Raw genomic sequence first — 20,123 nt, 5'->3', positions numbered from 1 at the left:
TATCAACTGAAAAGCAGACTTAACCCAACCTAAAGTAGACGGTAATTATTTGCATATTTGTAATATTTTCCTCATTTCAATATTTGCATGTCAATGCAACAGGAGACTCAGTGAGAAAACGAACAAAAACCAAGGCCAGTGAATGGCTGTAGAGAAAAGAGTGGAGAGGGAGTGTTCTGACCTCTTTGATCTGGCGGGCAGCTTCGGCCGTATAGCGTACAGACTCAGCCTGTTGGCTGATCATCTTAGTGGTGGCCTCCTGCATGCCTCCCAGAGACTGCTGTTGGGTCTGAGCCATGTTCTCCTGCAGCTCCACGTGAGCCTGCAACGACACACACGCACACTTCTGTTAGTGAATCACACTACACGGTCTACACACGTCTAATAAAATAGCTCCCATCTCACAACAAATGCAGTGAAGTTAAATTGCGTTCTATAAATATTCAAGGTGTTTGCAAATATGAAGCCCTCCTTGAGAGGTTCAACAATCTACCAAGTTGGGGCATGGTTCTAACTCTAGGTGATTCCTTTCTGTATTCTGCAGAGTTGCTCGTTCTAAATGCCAGCGCTGTGTGTACAGTACCCTGGCTGCTTTCTGCCGTGTCTCCTCCAGCTGACGTTGGGTCTCCAGTGCCTCCTGCTCTGCCTTCACCTTCAGCTCATAAAGGTCACGCTCGTGCCGCTGCTGCTGCGCCTGAAAGGTTAGAGGTCAAAGGTCAGGACCTATGGAAAAAGGCGAATGAAAACTACCAGAACATAACTAACACGCCAAAAGTGCCGAAGGTAATGTTTCAAGAGTGCAGCACTACCCTAAGCATCTAAACATATTGTTAGCAATCTTCAGGTGTTCTGATTGGTGGGTTGGCATCTATCACCTTGAGTATTTGGGCGAGCGAGACGCTTTCATGCTGAGCCAGCGACACGCCCCTCAGCCTCTCCACATCGCCCAGCTGACGCACTGACTCCTCTATCGATTCCAGGTAATTGAGTTCTGCAGACATACGCTGCTGCAACACCCCTGGGGTGTAGTGGAGCTCACCTGGACAATAAAGAGATGGATAGAAACAAAGAGAGGGAGAGTTAAGACATGGATAGTACAGTGCCTTCAGAAAGTATTCACACCCCTTGACCGTCTGAACATTTTGTTGTGTTACAGCCGGAATTTAAAATGGATTCAATTGAGATTTTGTGTCACCGGCTTACACACAATACCCCATACTGTAAACGTGGAATTATATTTTTTTGAAATGTTTACAAATTAATAAAAAATGAAAAGATGAAATGTCTTGAGTCAAGTATACAACCCCTTTGTTATGGCAAGTTTACATGTGCTTAACAAGTCACAAGTGTCATGGACTCACTTTGTGTGCAATAATAGTGTTTAACATTATTTTATGATAACTACCTCATCTCTGTACCCCACACATACAGATAATTGTAAGGTCACTCAATCGAGCAGTTAAGTTCAAGCACAGATTCAACCACAAATAGGTTTTCCATGTCTCACAAATACATTTTCAAAAAAAGCAGACATTGAATATCCCTTTGAGCATGGTGAAGTTATTAATTATACTTTGGATGGTGTATCAATATACCCAGTCACTAAAGATACAGGCATCCTTCCTAACTCAGTTGCCGGAGAGGAAGAAAACCGTCAGGTAGCCTAGCGGTTAAGAGTGTTGTGCCAGTAACTGAAAGGTCAGTACGTCAAGTCCCCGAACTAACGAGGTGAAAAATGTGTCATTGTGTCATTGAGCAGGCACTTTACACTAATTGCTCCTGTAAATCGCTCTGGATTAGAGCGTCCGCTAAATGACTGAAGTGTAAAATGTAGAAAATTTTACCATGAGGCCAATGGTGACTTAAAAACAATTAGAGTTTAATGGCTGTAATTGGCGAAAACTAAGGATGGATCAACAACATTGTATTTACTCCACAACACTAACCTAAATGCAGACTGAAAAGGAAGCCTGAACAGAATAAAAATATTTCAAAACATGCATCCTGTTTGCAATAAGGCACTAAAGTAAAACTGCAAAAAATGTGACAAAGAAATATCAAAACATCACTACCACTCTTCATATTTTCAAGCATGGTGGTGGCTGCATCATGCAAGAACTGGGGAGTTTTTTAGGATAAAAATAAATGGAATAGAGCTAAGCACAGGCAAAATCCTAGAGAAGAACCTGGTTCAGTGTGCTTTCCAACAGACACTGGGAGACAAATTCACCTTTCAGCAGGACAATAACCTAAAACACAAGGCCAAATCTACACTGGAGTTGCTTACCAAGAAGACAGTTTTGACTTAAACCTGCTTGAACATCTATGACTTGAAAATGTCTGTCTAGCAATGATCAACAACCAACTTGACAGAGGTTGAAGAATTAAAAAAAGAATGTAAAAATATTGTACAAACCAAGTGTGCAAAGTTCTTAGAGTCTTACCCAGATAGACTCTTAGCTGTAATCGCTGCCAAAGGTGATTCTAACATGTATTGATTCCGGGGTGAGAATAGATATGCAAATTAGACATTTCTGTATTTCATATTCAACTAATTTGAAATCTAAAAACATGTTTTTACTTTGTCATTATGGGGTATTGTGTGTAGATAGGTAAGATTTTGTATTTATTTAATTTAAATTTAATAATTTATTGAATTCGGGCTATAACAACACAATGTGGAATAAGTCAAGGAGTATGAATACTTTCTGAAGGCACTGTAGATAGGCAATACTGGTATGTATTTAAACTGCTGAGATGGGTGTTTCTAGGTTGTATACCTGCAGCCTTGGGCTCTGCTCTGGCTGCAGATGACAGGGATGAGGATGAGCTGGGGCGGGCTGAGGAGTGAGGGGAGCCGGACCCCAGGCCCAGGCTGTCTGCCCCGGCTAGGGAGGCGTTGCTTGGGGAGACACGAGGAGAACCTGAGCCTATAGGAGAGCCAGCTGGAGACAGGCCAGGGCTTCTGGGGGATTTCTTATTGTCCAAGCCCAAACTGTAAACAAGAAAAAAACAAATGTATTCATATGCATGCTTTCTGAAAATAAATGTCATGTCCCATTCCTAACTGTCAATTTAAATAAGGCTGGATTATTGTTTGAAAAAGTAATTTAAAAAAAATTGACTTTTCCTACTCCGTTTGACTTCAGGTATGTGTGCTATACAGAGCACTGTAACAAGGTGAAATGGGAACCAGGGACTAACAGAATCAAGGAAAGGGGGCCCCAGGAAAGCCATCCGAAGTATGTTAAGCTGAAAGAACGGTATCAATGACCATATTGTGCTGCTTTGAACCAGTGGAACAGGCAACAATGTCTAATCAATGATGATATATGCTTCAGCTTCCTAGCTGGAAACAGACACTGTAGTGGACAGTGGTGCCTCTCTGATGCCCTAACTGCTAGCGCACCCAAGCAAGCACCCAGTGCTTTACCTTACCAACAACTGCAGCATTAAGGACTGGATTATGAATGTTATCAAATCACACAGACAGAACGGTATGGAGGGAATCTGATATATTTTTTAAATGCCGCTGAGGATGCTCAAATGTCACAGGAGAGAACTCTGCCTGGCGACGTGCCCATTTTGCAGTGGGGAGATTTGACCACTGTGCAGCCCAATCAAAAGAGTCAGTGTTATGCTAGCCCCCCAACCCCCCTCTTCTCGACGGCGTGAGGCTGGCTGCTGCAGACCCTTCAGCCAGAACCAGAGCAACACTACTTTCCCTGGCACTCTGAACTACAGCTCCTAAACAGTTTAATTATTAGTGTTTAGCCTCTATGCCCAAATATACTCAGCAAAAAAAGAAACGTCCCCTTTTCAGGACCCTGTCTTTCAAAGATAATTCGTAAAAATAACTTCACAGATCAAATAACTTCACAGATCTTCATTGTAAAGGGTTTAAACACTGTTTCCCATGCATGTTCAATGAACCATAATCAATTAATGAACACGCACCTGTGGAACGATCGTTAAGACACTAACAGCTTACAGATGGTAGGCAATTAAGGTCACAGTTACGAAAACTTAGGACACTAAAGAGGCCTTTCTATTGAGTCTGAAAAATACCAAAAGAAAGATGCCCAGGGTCCCTGCTCATCTGTGTGAGTGTGCCTTAGGCATGCTGCAAGGAGGCATGAGGACTGCAGATGTGGCCAGGGCAATAAATTGCAATGTCCGTACTGTGAGACGCCTAAGACAGTGCTATTACAGGGAGACAGGACAGACAGCTGATCGTCCTCGCAGTGACAAACCATGTGTAACAACACATGCACAGGATCAGTACATCCAAACATCACACCTGAGGGACAGGTACAGGATGGCAACAACTGCCCGAGTTACACCAGGAACACACAATCCCTCCATCAGTGCTCAGACTGTCCGCAATAGGCTGAGAGACGCTGGACTGAGGGCTTGTAGGCCTGTTATAAGGCAACTCCTCACCAGACATCACCGGCAACGTCGCCTATGGGCAAAAATCCGTCGCTGGACCAGACAGGACTGGCAAAAAGTGCTCTTCACTAACGAGTCACGGTTTTGTCTCACCAGGGGTGATGGTCGGATTCGCGTTTATCGTCGACGGAATGAGCGTTACACTGAGGCCTGTACTCTGGAGCGGGATCGATTTGGAGGTGGAGGGTCTGTCATGGTCTGGGGCGGTGTGTCATAGCATCATCGGACTGAGCTTGTTGTCATTGCAGGCAATCTCAACGCTGTGTGTTACAGGGAAGACATCCTCCTCCCTCATGTGGTACCCTTCCTGCAGGCTCATCCTGACATGACCCTCCAGCATGACAATGCCACCTGCCATACTGCTCGTGCTGTGCGTGATTTCCTGCAAGACAGGAATGTCAGTGTTCTGCCATGGCCAGCGAAGAGCCCGGATCTCAATCCCATTGAGCACGTCTGGGACCTGTTGGATCGGAGGGTGAGGGCTAGGGACATTTCCCCCCCAGAAATATCTGGGAACTTGCAGGTGCCTTGGTGGAAGAGTGGGGTAACACCTCACAGCAAGAACTGGCAAATCTGGTGCAGTCCATGAGGAGGAGATGCACTGCAGTACTTAATGCAGCTGGTGGCCACACCAGATACTGACTGTTACTTTTGATTTTGACCCCCCCTTTGTTCAGGGACACATTATTCAATTTCTGTTAATCACATGTCTGCAGAACTTGTTCAGTTTATGTCTTCTTGAATCTTGTTATGTTCATACAAATATTTACACATGTTAAGTTTACTGAAAATAAACAGTTGACCGTGAGAGGACGTTTCTTTTTTTGCTGAGTTTATATAGCCTTAGCAAAATAAGCGTTCCAAAGTGTTGAGTTAGCAAAGGACATTGAGTGAGTGGAACAACAGGGGTGCCCCATGTGGTACTTAACTGAAAAGACCACATTCACTGCTCAGACCTGACAGAGGTTTTAAGATTCATCTTTATGTTGGCGGAGAGATACTTTGTAGAGAGAACACTGTGGCTGATGTGGTGTCCCAAGTTCACTTCAATATTCTCTCCAGTCATTTGAACTGTGTAAATAGTATGAGGTGCAGCGCTGGTCTTTGGAAGCCAAGGTTCACATAATCATTACTCTCCCTGAAGTGAGACTGCACAGTGAAACCAATAGACCAGAAATGTGTATTTGAAAGCAGCATTATGTGCCATACAGGGATTTTTCTGCCATTGAAATCCTTGGGGGGTGGGGGGGGGCAGAAATCAGGATGGAAAAACGCTTTTCAGTGTGAACTTAAAATTACTAAAAACCATATATATAGTATGTAAAAACGATGAGGGACCTATAGATATTTTTTATAATATAATCTTTGAGAACTAACAATCAACCAAATAAAAGCTAGACAGTCAGGGAAAATTGAAAATTCCAAAAACAAAGAATCTAGCAGTATTGATTTTATGTTTGAGCAAAATAACAGCATTAGCCATAGAAAAATGCATAGAATGAGGAAATTAGCTTTACAAATTCCCACACTTTCTCTCAGCTCCATGGGAGAAATTTGTAGAATTGCAGAGAATTGGCTTAATTATAAAAATGTCTCTACATCATCAAGATGGGGGGGGCCTCTAAAAGAGTCTAAAAATGTCTCTAAACTCCAGCTGTGCAGATGGCAGACCGGGCCCATTGCCACACCCACCACCTAAATCTCTAATCTATTTGATCCAGAAACTCTGCCATATACAGTTGAAGTCAGAAGTTTACATACACTTAGGTTGGAGTCATTAAAACTCATTTTCAACCACTACACAAATTTCTTGTTAACAAACTATAGTTTTGGCAAGTCGGTTAGGACATCTACTTTTTGCATGACACAAGTCATTTTTCCAACAATTGTTTACAGATTACTTCACTTATAATTCAATGTATCACAATTCCAGTGGGTCAGACGTTTACATACACTAAGTTGACTGTGCCTTTAAACAGCTTGGAAAATTTCAGAAAATTGGCTTTAGAAGCTTTTGATAGGCTAATTGACATCATTTGAGTCAATTGGAGGTGTACCTGTGGATGTATTTCAAGGCCTACCTTCAAACTCAGTGCCTCTTTGCTTGACATCATGGGAAAATCTAAAGAAATCAACCAAGACCTTAGAAAAAAAGTGTAGACCTCCACAAGTCTGGTTCATCCTTGGGAGCAATTTCCAAATGCCTGAAGGTACCACTTTCATCTGTACAAACAACAGTACGCAAGTATAAACACCATGGGACAACGCAGCCGTCATACCGCTCAGGAAGGAGACGCATTCTGTCTCCTAGAGATGAACGTACTTTGGTGCGAAAAGTGCAAATCAATCCCAGAACAACAGCAAAAGGACCTTGTCAAGATGCTGGAGGAAACAGGTACAAACGTATCTTTATCCACAGTAAAACGAGTCCTATATCGACATAACCTGAAAGGCCGCTCAGCAAGGAAGAAGCCACTGCTCCAAAACCGCCATACAAAAGACAAGACTATGGTTTGCAACTGCACAATGGGGACAAAGATCGTACTTTTTGGAGAAATGTCCTCTGGTCTGATGAAACAAAAATAAAACTGTTTGGCCATAATGACCATCGTTATGTTTGGAGGAAAAAGGGGGAGGCTTGCAAGCCGAAGAACAACATCCCAACCGTGAAGCACGGGGGTGGCAGCATCATGTTGTGGGGGTGCTTTGCTGCAGGAGGGACTGGTGCACTTCACAAAATAGATGGCATCATGAGGTAGGAAATGTATGTGGATATATTAAAGCAACATCTCAAGACATCAGTCAGGAAGTTAAAGCTTGGTCGCAAATGGGTCTTCCAAATGGAGAATGACCCCAAGTGGCCATCACAAAGCCCTGACCTCAATCCCATAGAAAACTGAATAAGTGTGTACGTGCAAGGAGGCCTACAAACCTGACTCAGTTACACCAGCTCTATCAGGAGGAATGGGCCAAAATTCACCCAACTTATTGTGGGAAGCTACCCAAAACATTTGACCCAAGTTAAACAATTTAAAGGCAATGCTACCAAATACTAATTGAGTGTATGTAAACTTCTGACCCACTGGGAATGTGATGAAAGAAATAAAAGCTGGAATAAATCATTCTCTCTACTATTATTCTGACATTTCACATTCTTAAAATAAAGTGGTGATCCTAACTGACCTAAGACGGGGAATTTTTACTTGGATTAAATGTCAGGAACTGTGAAAAACTGAGTTTAAATGTATTTGGCTAAGGTGTATGTAAACTTCTGACTTCAACTGTATGCCTTCAAAAATAATATCCCCACTCAAATGTGCTCAGAAATACCAGTAATAACTGAAGGTCAAAGAAGATATTCAAGCTCCTGGGAATCCCCCTAAGCCCCTCAGAAGAGTTCTGGGCTTGGCTGAGGCCACTTACCTGCGGAGTGTGTCGCCCGAGGCGCCACCTAGTGTACAGTCAGAGTAGGCGCTCTTCACCAGGTTGTGGACAGAGCTTCTCTCGGAAACTGAGCCTCCCCATCTGGAGTCTCTAGTCAGGGCCTCCAAGCCCGGGTAGCAGGGGCTCCTCTGCTCCTCCACCAGAGTGGCATCACTCTTGTCTGAAGCAGAGCCTAAAGAGAGGGGAGAAACTCTTTAGAGCAGAGACACTTTCACTGGTAAGAAATGGTCACTTGATAGCATCATTTCAGGGAAAGTGGTTATTTTATGGTGGAAATCTCACCCCTTTTCACAGAGCCCTTTGAGTGAGGTGAAGATACTGGTGTGGAGCCTGAGGAGTGATGGGATGGCAGGTCTACAGTCCTGGTGTCATAAGGGGACCTGCGACTCATCAACTCATCATAGTGACTGTTCCCACTCGTGACACTGCAATGAGACGTTGAGATAAAAGATGGTTCAAGTCCCACATCACGTGCATCTAACAACCACAAAAAGACTACTAAGACAACTTCCAAACTCCCTGCCAGTCTTCTGTCATCCATGTGACATGAGTGCCACCTTGTGGTTAATCCTGTCATTTTTACAGTTTTTTTCCCAAATGATGTTTTTATTGCATGAAAGCAGTATTCAGATAGCAGCACCCTGTCACATGACAGTGGTAGAAACCCTCCTTACCTGCGTCCGTTGTATCTTTTCTTATATTGGCTGCTGCCACCGCTGCTAAGGGATGACACAAAGTCATCCTCATACATTGGTGCCCCATCCACCAAACTGGCTGCAGACAGGCCACAATGCACAGGAGGGGAACTCCGGTCTGCTCGCTCCTCTCCTCCAACTGCAGGGAGAAGCCAGAGGAACAGATTATTGTTTAAACGTTCATTCTTCACTCAAAACAATAGGGATACAGTTGGGTGTGTAAATGTGTTGGCTAACCTTTGGTGTGGTTGAGCAGGTGGTTCTTGGTGAAGATGTTGATGACACTATGAGGGCTTCCCTTGGCCAGTTCCTCCCACGGGCCACGGCTGCTGTCCCGTTGCTGAGAGAGGGGGCTGAGGCCCGGGTACTTCTCTGCCTCTCTCTGGAAGTGAGAGATGGGCTGGAAGCCCTCCCGCTGGCCTGCACAGAAATCCAGAGCCCCGAGATGCTCTGCTGGTTTTGGGACCCCTTTTATGTTGGTGAGGGGGCTCCCGTCGCCCTCCGACAGGCTGCATTCGCTCAGCAGTGGGCCCTCACTGATGGACTCACCACTGGAGTCATGGGTGATGGTCTTCCCTCCCTTCTCCAACTGTGGCTGCTTATGGGAGCCGAGGCCTGGGGCTGTCTGGGGCCTGCTGCCTGGAGCAGAGGTCCTGTCTCTCTGCTCTCTGAAGCTGTGCAGGTTGCCCACCCCTGGGAGAGCTCCATTGTATGTGCTCTGGCCAGCACTCAGCAGCCTCTGGATCCTCATGGACAGCTCGTCAGCAGCATCAGCTCTCTCTCTGACCGGTGGGCTCACAGGCTTGGCCCAGTGGCCGTCATCCGGAGGGGTCAGACCAGTCACGTCCATGTCCCATGCACAGCTATAGTTGATCCCTGCGCCAGCCAGTTTCCTCGCTTCACTCTCTATGCGAGTGGACAGGGACGCAGCGGTGGCTTTCAGGGCCTCAATGCGGTTCATCTTGGTCTTGTTGCCAGCTCCATTGAGAGTGGAGTGCTGGGGCCTGGCTGGGGGGTTGGTTCCCCTCCCACCAGAGCTCCCTGCTGTTTCCGGGCCTAAGATTGGGGAGAAGAGCTGGTCTGTGGTTGGAGCCAGAGTGGTGGAGGGTCTGACTGCAGAACTCAGGCGGTCCGGCTGCAGCCACGATGGAACTCCCAAGCCCAACTCATTCCTACAGGAAGAAGAGAGCGGAGGATTAGTATTCAAATATACTACACTTTTTAAAAGTGTATTCAAACAAAGGGCTCGGAAACACTGGAAATATTGTTTTATGGACTCAAAGTCCTTTAGTATATGGACTCATAGCATTTTAGTACTCGGCAATATTGTCCATAGGCTATGTCAAAGGTTTACAAGGATTTAAGACATCTAAATGTGCATGCAGCCATTAAAATATGTGGTTTGTACAGTCTAACCATGAGCTTCTGAGAACAACCTATGTGTTCACTATACAAGCAAACATGTTCAGGGCCGAGGATCAAGTCAACAAAATTCCAAGAACTGCATAGCAACTCAAGAGCGTATGAACATTATGCAGATTACAGATTACATACCGTAATGTTTACCCCACGCAAGGACCAGACATACATTTACACAGAGAGTCATCTGATGCAACTGTTGAATCTAAAATAGCACTGGAAATTCCCTGTTTTAAGGTTAACCGAGCATACGCCACCATGTTTTCAAACGCTGCTAGGAGTGCCCATGGAAACAGACAGTTTAGAAACAAACAATTCCTTATTGGCTCTGTTGCTTCGCTATGAGGAAGTACTATGGTTCTGTGCTTTGTTTTGGGCCTCTACACTAGCCAGTGGTAGTGGAAAAGTTTACATATATAATGACCTTGAGAGTGGAGGGGGCGGAGGCTCAGAAAGAGACAGGTCACTGCTGGAGGAGGCACTCTGGGGTCTCTCCTGTCTCTTGTTCTCCTTGTCCGACTCCCCGGATGGCTGGTACAGGGACTTCTGCTATACGGGAACAAACCACAATAGTTCCACTCACCACATGAGAGGTGTCATTTCCTACAGGCAACTTGAGGAGTTAAACTGAGGGCAATTGTACATGTTACTATTTCACATATTGGTCACTTTACATAACAAGAGCAGCTATGAATTGCATTTGACACACCGGCCATACCATCCCCATTTTCACTAAAGCCTGCCATGCGAGTAAGGGGACGGCGAGGGCTTCATCCCCATTACAACTAAAGATGCCTTTACCTGGTAAATGACTGTGGCAGATGCTGGCTGTGTCTGGGAAGGCAGAGGTTCCTCTCCTAGCTGAGCCTGTCCCAGTAGTAGTTTGGTGTATGTCTCCTGCAGGCGTTTCTGTACTGGGCTTTCCGGTACTGCAGGGCCCTTATTGGCTACCCCCTCTCTCTGCTTCCTGTACAGCTCCTGCAGACGTTGGCTCTTCCTCTCCGCCTCCTCCCTCTGGGCCCTCCGCTCCTCCACCTGACGTTTCTTGCGCTCCTCCTGTTGCCGGGCGATGTACTGGCGCACTGAGTCGGCGTCGTAGTGCCTCTTCCTGGGCGCTGGTTCTGAGGGCTCTGGCTTGTTGCGCTTGGCGGGGCTGGCACTGCGGGAGCCCCATAAGGAGGAGCCACCAGTCGTCCATGCTGTGGTTCTGGCCCTGGACTCTGAACCTCTCCTGGGATCCGCTGGACCTCGCTCCTCTGCTCTGCTCTTCAGCTGCAGGTCATCCAGGATGCCCCGGATATCTGTAGAGAGGTTGTCTGTGTTGGGGGCCCTGTCCTTGGCTGGGCCTGCAGACTGAAGGTTGGGATGGGTGGTCCTGTCTCGGCTGCTGGGTCTGGACCGACGCTTCAGCTCCGGACGGTGGTCTGAATTTGACCGGGGAAGGGGTCCTGGAAAGGATTTGTAAAGACAAAGGGTACTGATTGGTGACTGATATTATTGTTAATGGAAAGGAAAAATGTTTTGAGTGCATGATTAGGTGGGAAATATTGGTCGCCATTAGGGCTGTCAAAGTTAACAATTTTAACAGCATTGTTTTGTTTTTTAGGCATTTAATCACATCTCCATTTTTCCCCGAAGGTTTTGAGCAATAATTTTTATAAGGAAAACTTCAAAGTTAAACCATAAACACTTTCACAGGTTTTTCTTTAAATAACAAACACTTAATTTGCACAGAAGTAGCTAGTTTGTTATGCTAATGTTATCTAGCTAACAAAATGAGAATGTTTAGAATGCCATGGCTGAATGCCTTTAGATTCAACTCTGATTCCATTTAGTAACTGTTTTTATTGTAGTCCTCAAGTCAAAAGAGTCCTCAAATCATCCCAATTCTAGTAGTAGCAACTTGTGACTAGTAAATGTTTATGAACACGGATAAGAAGTAGACATGGTGCATTAGCTGTATGATATTTTATGTGAACTCAGACCTGGCTGATCTGTTATTGTCTTAGAATAGTGGCAGTACAACCCTTTATGCCTCACTCCAATTCCTCTGTGTATGAGTCTAGCACGGGGACAACCACTGGAAACCAGACCGTGCTGAATTGTGCAGTCAGTCAGAAACGGCTAGTCAATCTTAATTCATTTCGGTCACTGACAGCCAATGTTTGCTAATGTGCCTGTGTGCTGGAAGAGACGACAACCCTTTTATTTATTGATATTCCTTTAGCCATGCTGCCTGTCTGTCGCAGGGCTCTGTACACCTTTTAACATGCAATCAACACTAAAAAACATGAACACCACATATACTGGAACAATATCCACTACTAACACCATTGCTTTGTCACACATTTTTTGTTTTGCCAGACCATCAACTGCTGTCTGGTTTTACATAGTGCTGACAAATAAAGTTAGATTTGATTTGACTGTAAATGTTGTGGAGGGGGATGAGAGAGATGGGGGAGGGGTGTAGGCAAGGTGGAACGAGGAGGGGGTGGAGGAGAGGGGAGGGGTTGGAGGAGAGGGGGGAAGGCCAAGCAGAGCAGAGAGGAGTGAGGGTAGTATGCAGGTCTCAAATCCCACCTGTCCTGGCCAGTCTGTCTGTGGGCTCTGGCCTTTGCTCTTGAGGCAGACGTGGAGCGGGACCCAGTACCATCTTCACCATCTTCTGGCCCTCCCGCCATGACGTGGTGCTAATCACTGCAGCAACAGCGAAGACATAAAGAAAACACATAGAAGGTCATAATCAGTGTTGAGTTCTGCAGTAATGACTTACGATTTACAACTTAAATGAATCACATAAAACCCTAATATTGTATTATTGAAGTGCAAGGATCTTCATGTCCCCAAAAGAGAGACAAAAACATGATTTCTCTCTCTACTTTGAATGTCTTTGGAGATCAATTATTTTAGAGCTGCATCATCAAATGTAATGAGTTTGGCTCAATTATGCACCATCTGAAATCAACAGAAAATATAAAGACCAGCAGCTGTTTCTGTTTGGTAAAGGAACTTGATCACAAATTTCAGAGGGCTATTTTTAGTGAGCGGACTGGGAGCAGAGGCCAGCAGCAGGGTAGAAGGGGAGGATAGCTGGATGACAGGATAAGACTAGGTTATACCACAGTCATCTCACTTTCCACTGCACTGGGAAGGAGAGAGAGATGTTTATTTATTTTCCCTTTTGTACTTTAACTATTTGCACATCATTACAATACTCTATATAGACTTAATGACATTTGAAATGTATTTTCTTTTGGAACTTTTGTGAGTAATGTTTACTGTACATTTTTTATTTCACTTTTGTTTATTATCTATTTCACATGCTTTGGCAATGTAAACATAAGTTTCCCATGCCAATAAAGGCCCTTAAATTGAGAGACTGGTATGGGCCCTGTAAAGGGTGTCTGTTCTCAGCTGTCAGGGCTGGTATGGCGAGCCCAGCTGAACTGGGACGCATCTGCATTCCAGATAGTGTGCCTCTAAGCCGCTGCTTGCTTGCAATCAGCATGCGATACATTCTGGACATATCTTTGAAGATAAGAGACTAAATGCTGGCACTCACACACAAACAGAGGGGCCTGTTGACTAGCACACAGTTAAGAGAGGCCTTCTGTGGTACGGGCCTGCCAAATGTATTCACTGTGATATGCCTGATCAGGTTCAGTATGCATACTGCACAGTAACTGATGAACCAAAATAAATGTGATTTGTAGTCTCCTACTGAGGGGGGTTCCCCTTTGTGAAAGACCCCTTGGCTTCACAATGATTATTAATGAGTTTTATCACCTAACCTACACACAATACTGAAGTAAGTTTGACATCTTCTATTGAATGCATAGACCCAGGATGAGTAAGCACTACAAGGGGGTTGAAAGAAAGAGAGAGAGAAAGAGGAAAAAAGATCCTACCTGGCTTGGTCTTTGGGTCAGGAACAGAAGCTGATTTATGGACTTTCCTCACAGGCTTGGACGGCTTCCTCTCCTTAGCCTTCTCTGTGGGCCGCTGCTGGGGCTTGGTACTGTCTAAAATTGGGAGAAAGGAGATGACATGACAGTCTGAGCACAAAAGAGTGGAAATGAACAGAACTATCAAATTACAAAAAGCAGCACAACAAAAAAATCTGGATGCAAAACAAAGCTATTGAATAGGAAGCTGGTGGACTGTGTCAGTGTAAAGGAAGAAGCTGAGCGCTTTGGCTCCTACACTTGGGTGGAAGCCCAAGCATCAGCAGAGAGCCAGGGAGGACAAAGAAGAGAGACTTTGGGAGAAGAAAAATCTTCAAGCAGTCATACAAAACTATGGGAAATGAGCCGTGCTGCAGTTGTGGCAAAATGCAAGGAAAGTCTGCTGCAGCGAAAACCTCACCGCAGTCATCAAGTTTTCCTACATTTAAAAAAGAGAACACTCAGATTTCTTTGGTGGCATTTCTTTCTCAGCATTATCCTCGTATCAAAAAGGACAGTTGCATTATTTCTTAAAGGAAACAGTTGATTGGGATAGGTCAAATAGGTCTCAGTCCTCCTGAAAGTACTGGTGCGTATCTAATGCCATCTAATTTCCAGGGCAGTTTGAAAAGGCAGAGCAGCATTTATGCACAGGAGCTTGAAACCGGACTGTCAGATACATTTATAGCCTATTATGAAACAGGACAACCAACTACACTGTCCATTTGATGCCATTTGATCGCAACAGCCCATTGACTCTATTGAGCGTTGAGTTGGCAGTTCATCTCAACAGTGCATTGAGTCACAACCTACAACTCTGTACTACAGGGATTATTATGTAGCATATAATAGTGTGTGTTCTGTGATCTGACATCTACTGCTCGGTGCCCACCTGAGAGCTGGCGAGACAGGTCTCTGTAGATCTCTCTGCTCAGGTTGTGAAACTCCTCCTCTCGCCACACTTTCCCATCAGGAGTGCGGATCTTTGTCTCACTACTGCTGAAACCTGATATGGGACAAGTTATTGGGTTACATAAGATTTGGTTTGAAGGAATTATGTAATGCTATTTTTACATCCAGTGCAACTGCATCTCTCCAGTGGACCTTACCTTTGTATATAGGTGCCGGAGGTGCGGCTGCCACTTTGCGCACTTTAGCCGTGGGTACGGTGGTTTTCTCCACAGCTCCAGCGATGCCCACTGGCTGATCCAGGTACCCCATTAACCCGTCTCTCTCTGCAGCCTCCTCCAGGTGCTCTCTCTGCCTGCGGATCCGCTCCTTCAGCTTCTCCAGCTTGTCGTCCGGCTGCCTTCGCCTTAAGTTTTCCAGCCGCTGGGAGGCTGAGCCGGGACTGGAGGACGAAGAGTTCTCTGCTGAGGGTGGTGCCGGGCACTCCAGGGTGTGTGCTTTGGGCCTGTCCTCCGGGCCCTCCTCCCTGTGAAGGTCTCTGGCTGCAGTAGCGTGGCTTGGGGGACGCAGGGCATCCAGCGCGGGCCGGTCGTTGAGGTAGCGCACCACGGTGCTGTCCAGAGCAGACGAGTGTGTGCTGTCCAGGTCTCGGCGGGTTTGCTGGTCTCGGGTGTCGCTCTGGTAGACCAGCTGGCTGAGACGGGAGTCCGGGGGAGGGGGGTTAGCCACCTCCGACCGCAGACTGTGGGCCTCCAGCTGGGAGGTCAGGAGTGGTGGAGTCGCTTCCCTAGGGGCAGCAGGATGATTAGAGCAGAAACAAATCGGCTAGTTGCTATTTACAAAAACCTCAGAAAACAGGCTACTCGAGTGGGACGTGTCAAGATCACATGGCTTTGAATGGCATCCTTTTATGTGCAAAGACTTACACATGTAGATGTGGCGGTTATTAGTATAAACGGACTATTTTGAAGTAGCCACTTAACGACCATCCTCTGACAGCAGGCCTTATAGGATTACTGTCAGGGACTGAAAAAACAACCTTTTGTCCTGTATCATAGCATAACCTCCACTCAGTCGCAGCAAACATAAGTAAATACGGTAGAAATGCACTTCTGATTTAAAAAAAAAATTTTTTTATACATCTCATAAAAATCGGAGTGTTTTAACAGTGCATACCTATAGGAAGCCAGAGGCTCCTTGAACTCCACACAGTTGTTCCTACGGACATTGCTGTCCTGTGTGGTGTTCCTCAGGGGGCTGCGGGAGCTCTTGTCTGGGCTGCGGGAGCTCTTGTCTGGGCTGCGACGACTCCTTGTGCTGGACTTGGAGGTTCCACCTGCCTGAGAGCAGTCCTCTGTGCGCCGCCCATCTGAGTCAGGAGAGATAGGGTTAGATCCCTGCAAACTAACCTTGCAATGCAAAATGAATTACACTTGCATCTGCAAAGTAATGATGATGCCTGCTGCCAAGTCCAGTTCGAGGGAGAACCTTGCTCTATAAATAGTAACCATGGTTTCCAAGGATTAGCTATCCCATTGGGTGCCTCACCTCTGCGGCTGACTTTCCTGGTGGCGCCCCCAGAGCTTTTCTTTGTATCCATGATGGATTCCAGCAGAACCCCAGAGCCAGGAGCTGCCTCCAGGCGGTTCTCAATGTGCCGCAACTGCAAGGAAAACAAGAGCGCCTGCCTCAGATACACAATGTAGAACAAGAAGTCACTTCAGAGTCCAGACAGACATCACAAATACCACAGGCCATGAGTCATTACATTAAGGGTGTCTCCCCTCAAAGAGAGAAACAGTAAAATCAGACATCGTAAATATTGGCTTACTTACAGCAGCTTTGGTCTGATTCAGACTTGTCCATGCAGCTGACAGCTCTGAGTGGAGAAAGGCATTTCAGTGAAAAGAAACACGGGGTAAAGAAAAAAGGCAACACAAAAAGGTAACCAAAGTCTTTGCAGCCCCATAGACACCACAGGAGGCTGCTGAGGGCAGGACGGATCATAATAATGTCCAGAACAGAACAAATGGAATGGCATCAAACACCTGGAAACCATGTGTTTGATACCATTCAACTCCAGTCATTAAAACGAGCCTGTTCTCCCCAATTAAGCTAACACCAACCTCCTGTGATAGACACATTTGAGGTGACATGGAGGAGTATCCCAAGTCCTTATTACTTCAGTGTGCCAGACAGTAGGATGTTGCACTGATATAAAAAGGATAATAATAGCATAAGAGACATTAAGAAGCTGACCTCTCCCGTTGTCCTGCCCAGTAGGCTGCGCCGGGGGACTCAGGTGTGGCTCACTCCGCTTGGAGCTCCACATCACACCTTCAATTGGAATAGTAGAGGACAGTAATGAAGTAAGGAAATATACTTGATAACATTTCACCAAGACAACCATCTGATCAATAAATACAGTTTACTGAGTAGCTGTAAGTGAGAAAAAGGAAGCTAATGTCAGCAGCAGTACTTTTATGCTGCCATCTACCTCGGAAAACAGAGTACACCGAAAACAAACTGCCTGAGCAGAAACACTGAAGCCAAACAACATTAAAAGTAGTGGCAGGCAGATAATCCAAGTGACTGGGACAAGCACCTCTATGTGCAGTGGGTCAAAACAGGATGAATTATACATATATATGGTTGTCTAGGAAATGGCACATTTGTCTTTCATGACAGACTGCTGACTCAAGAGAGGTTGCACTACCATTTAAAACCGGTCCTACAGCAAATAACTAACAAGGTTTATGTATTTGGCTCCCGAGTGGCGTAGCGGTCTAGGGCACTGCATCTCTGTGCAAGAGGCGTCACTACAGTCCCTGGTTCGAATCCAGGCTGTATCACATCCGGCCGTGATTAGGAGTCCCATAGGGCGGCACACAATCAATGCATGTCCCTCTCCCAGTGTTAATATGTTGTTAAATAAACCAATAATAGTCCCTTTACCTAGATGCGTTCAAAGGAGAAAAAAAAAACAGGGCATTCTGGCATCTCATATGTCATGCTTCATGCATTCCTCTCATGTCAAGACAGTTTACTCATAAACAACACATAACACTTCCTTGAAGGTGGTCAGTTCAGGCTAGCATGAATGACTATTGCAAATGCTATGGTTACATTCAAGATCTAGCCTACTCCCCATACACTCACAGCTACCACTTTTTACTGTCTCTCTGCCAACTGAAAGTGACAGCCACAAATCAATGTGTTCAATAAAATATGAGATCTGCAACAACAATTCGTTCACTACATACATAGCAAATCATCAGGCATTGTAGGCAAAAACTAATATTTTAAATGCAGCAACTTTTTAATAAAAGTGTAATAACTGGGCACACAACGTTAGCTTCAGTTTCAGTGTTTTTACGTTTAAAAAGCCATTATTCATCATTACTAATATAAATCTGCAATAAATCGTTTTCTTAAATGGTGTGTTATTCTAGCTAGCTACCTATCTTGGCTGATATATACACATACAAATCTAATAGATAAACTAAGGTAAGGCTGCGAACACAAAAGTTAAATGAACTTACATTTACATTTTAGTCATTTAGCAGACGCTCTTATCCAGAGCGACTTACAATAGTGAATGCATACATTTCATGCATTTTTTGTTGTTGTACTGGCCCCCCGTGGGAATCGAACCCACAACCCTGGTGTTGCACACACCATGCTCTACCAACTGAGCCATAGGCTGCATTCTGTATAGAATTATTTATTCACAGAAACATGACTGTCCCGTTGTCCACATTGAAGCACAACATCGGTCGCTTGCAAGTAGCTAACGTTAGCTAGTTGTCTCAATGTCTAGATGAGAGACAAACTATCAAGAAAAGCTGACTCCTCAGTGAAGCTAGCTTGCGTTCGTTTGATAACTACCTACAGTAGTTAGCTAGTTAGGTAAAATTGTTACCTAGCTAACTAAGGATTTGCCGACGGGGGATTTACACCACACATTGTATTGAAAACTAGCTATCTACTACTAGTATATATGTATATTAATAAAACTATCTTCAGTATGATTGTTCTTCTTTGGGTTATCGACATTAGCTAAATACCTAACTTTGTAGCTAGCTAGAAGGCTAACGTTAGTTTGGGTCTTAGTTTAAAGGCAATTTTGCACAACTTCAAAAAGATGCCAATCTTGGCCACATACCGGTACGGGTGACGCTCCGATCTAGATGTCCATGGCTAGTGATGGTAGCTAGCTAGCTAATTTGTTGATGGTCAGAAAATCCAACTTTTCCAAAACCCCAGGCCGCTGCTACTGTAGCTAGGCTACTGTCAGTTTTTAGCCAGCTAGCTTGTTAGCATCAACCAGATAACTTATTTCCAGGGGTCTGTCGCCTGTTATCAAAGCCTCAGTATTGGAGAGTTTGGTTTAAGGCTTCTATTAATAATTAGCCACCCGCCTTTCAGGTTGTCTTTTCCCGGGTTACAGTGTTGATATTTCCCTGTCCGTTACGTTGACTGTCCGCCATTAACAAAATAACTACAGGAAACTAGTGCCGCAGAACCTCGCGGGAGGTGGAAACGTGATTTCACAACACGAGACTGCGTTCAAGTTCGAGTCCGAACGAAGAGTGCGTTCGTAAATTCACTCTGGTTATCTACTACGATTTCAGAGCACAGAATAGCTGATTAATCTACTGACGCTCAATACCCGTTGAATATGGCCGGTGTCAGTAAACGTCGGAAAAGAAGCTTAATTAAATTGTTGCCAGCACACAGTTAGTCACAAACGCTCTGGATAACATGAAAACTACTTTTACCAGCTCTGCTAGGGCGAGGAAAATGGTCATAGTGGGGCGTTCTCTCATTTGTGTCTGGAAGTAGGTAGCAAGCTAGCCAACGTCAGCCAGGTAGCTTGACTGCCGTTGTGAGGTCAGAACGCTCGGATCAACCCAACTCCTTGGCCAGAGCGTCCAGTGTGTGCTCTGAATTTACAAACGGACCATCTGACAATGCTCTGAATTTACAAACGCCCAGAACGCACTCTTGCACTCCAGATTGAATTGCTAACGCATCGTATAACGATGTGCCGCGTTCACGTGATAGTCGGACCTAGACAACTAGGAATGTGTCCGATTTGCTAACTCGCTGTAGAAATATGATCACTTGAGAAGGTACAGAATCAACCAACAGAACGGGCTATGCAAATAATTTACATTTATTTTAACTCTGAGTTTCTGATAGTAAGTTAACGCGGCAATAGACATATGGTACATTCCTGAAGTCGGGAATCTCGGAA

General features: G+C 45.2%; 1 protein-coding gene across 4 annotated transcripts in view; it reads right to left on the bottom strand.

Annotated features, from left to right (window-relative positions):
- Positions 1–19,397, bottom strand: part of cep350 (centrosomal protein 350) — a 35,503-nt gene extending 16,106 nt beyond the window's left edge. For 3 of the 4 annotated variants that reach the window (XM_029707300.1, XM_029707304.1, XM_029707303.1), the window contains exons 1-19: positions 19,029–19,397; positions 17,123–17,200; positions 16,699–16,742; positions 16,412–16,526; positions 16,040–16,232; positions 15,064–15,650; positions 14,847–14,960; positions 13,919–14,032; positions 12,591–12,707; positions 10,812–11,458; positions 10,435–10,559; positions 8,829–9,763; positions 8,571–8,730; positions 8,179–8,321; positions 7,876–8,068; positions 2,781–2,995; positions 876–1,039; positions 584–694; positions 182–322 (exon numbers count right to left, since the gene is read on the bottom strand). In XM_029707300.1, the coding sequence (XP_029563160.1) occupies positions 182–322; positions 584–694; positions 876–1,039; positions 2,781–2,995; positions 7,876–8,068; positions 8,179–8,321; positions 8,571–8,730; positions 8,829–9,763; positions 10,435–10,559; positions 10,812–11,458; positions 12,591–12,707; positions 13,919–14,032; positions 14,847–14,960; positions 15,064–15,650; positions 16,040–16,232; positions 16,412–16,526; positions 16,699–16,742; positions 17,123–17,195 (4,191 nt within the window). In that variant the 5' untranslated portion in view covers positions 17,196–17,200; positions 19,029–19,397. The remainder of the gene's footprint in view (positions 1–181; positions 323–583; positions 695–875; positions 1,040–2,780; positions 2,996–7,875; positions 8,069–8,178; positions 8,322–8,570; positions 8,731–8,828; positions 9,764–10,434; positions 10,560–10,811; positions 11,459–12,590; positions 12,708–13,918; positions 14,033–14,846; positions 14,961–15,063; positions 15,651–16,039; positions 16,233–16,411; positions 16,527–16,698; positions 16,743–17,122; positions 17,201–19,028) is intronic. The other variant, XM_029707302.1, reaches the window with a different exon arrangement.
- Between the last annotated feature and the right edge of the window lie 726 nt (positions 19,398–20,123).

The sequence above is a fragment of the Salmo trutta genome, chromosome 22, assembly GCF_901001165.1.
Source record: "Salmo trutta chromosome 22, fSalTru1.1, whole genome shotgun sequence".
Classification (NCBI taxonomy): domain Eukaryota; kingdom Metazoa; phylum Chordata; class Actinopteri; order Salmoniformes; family Salmonidae; genus Salmo; species Salmo trutta.
Note: the sequence above shows the minus strand (reverse complement) of the source record. Positions and strands in the feature narration are given on the sequence as shown.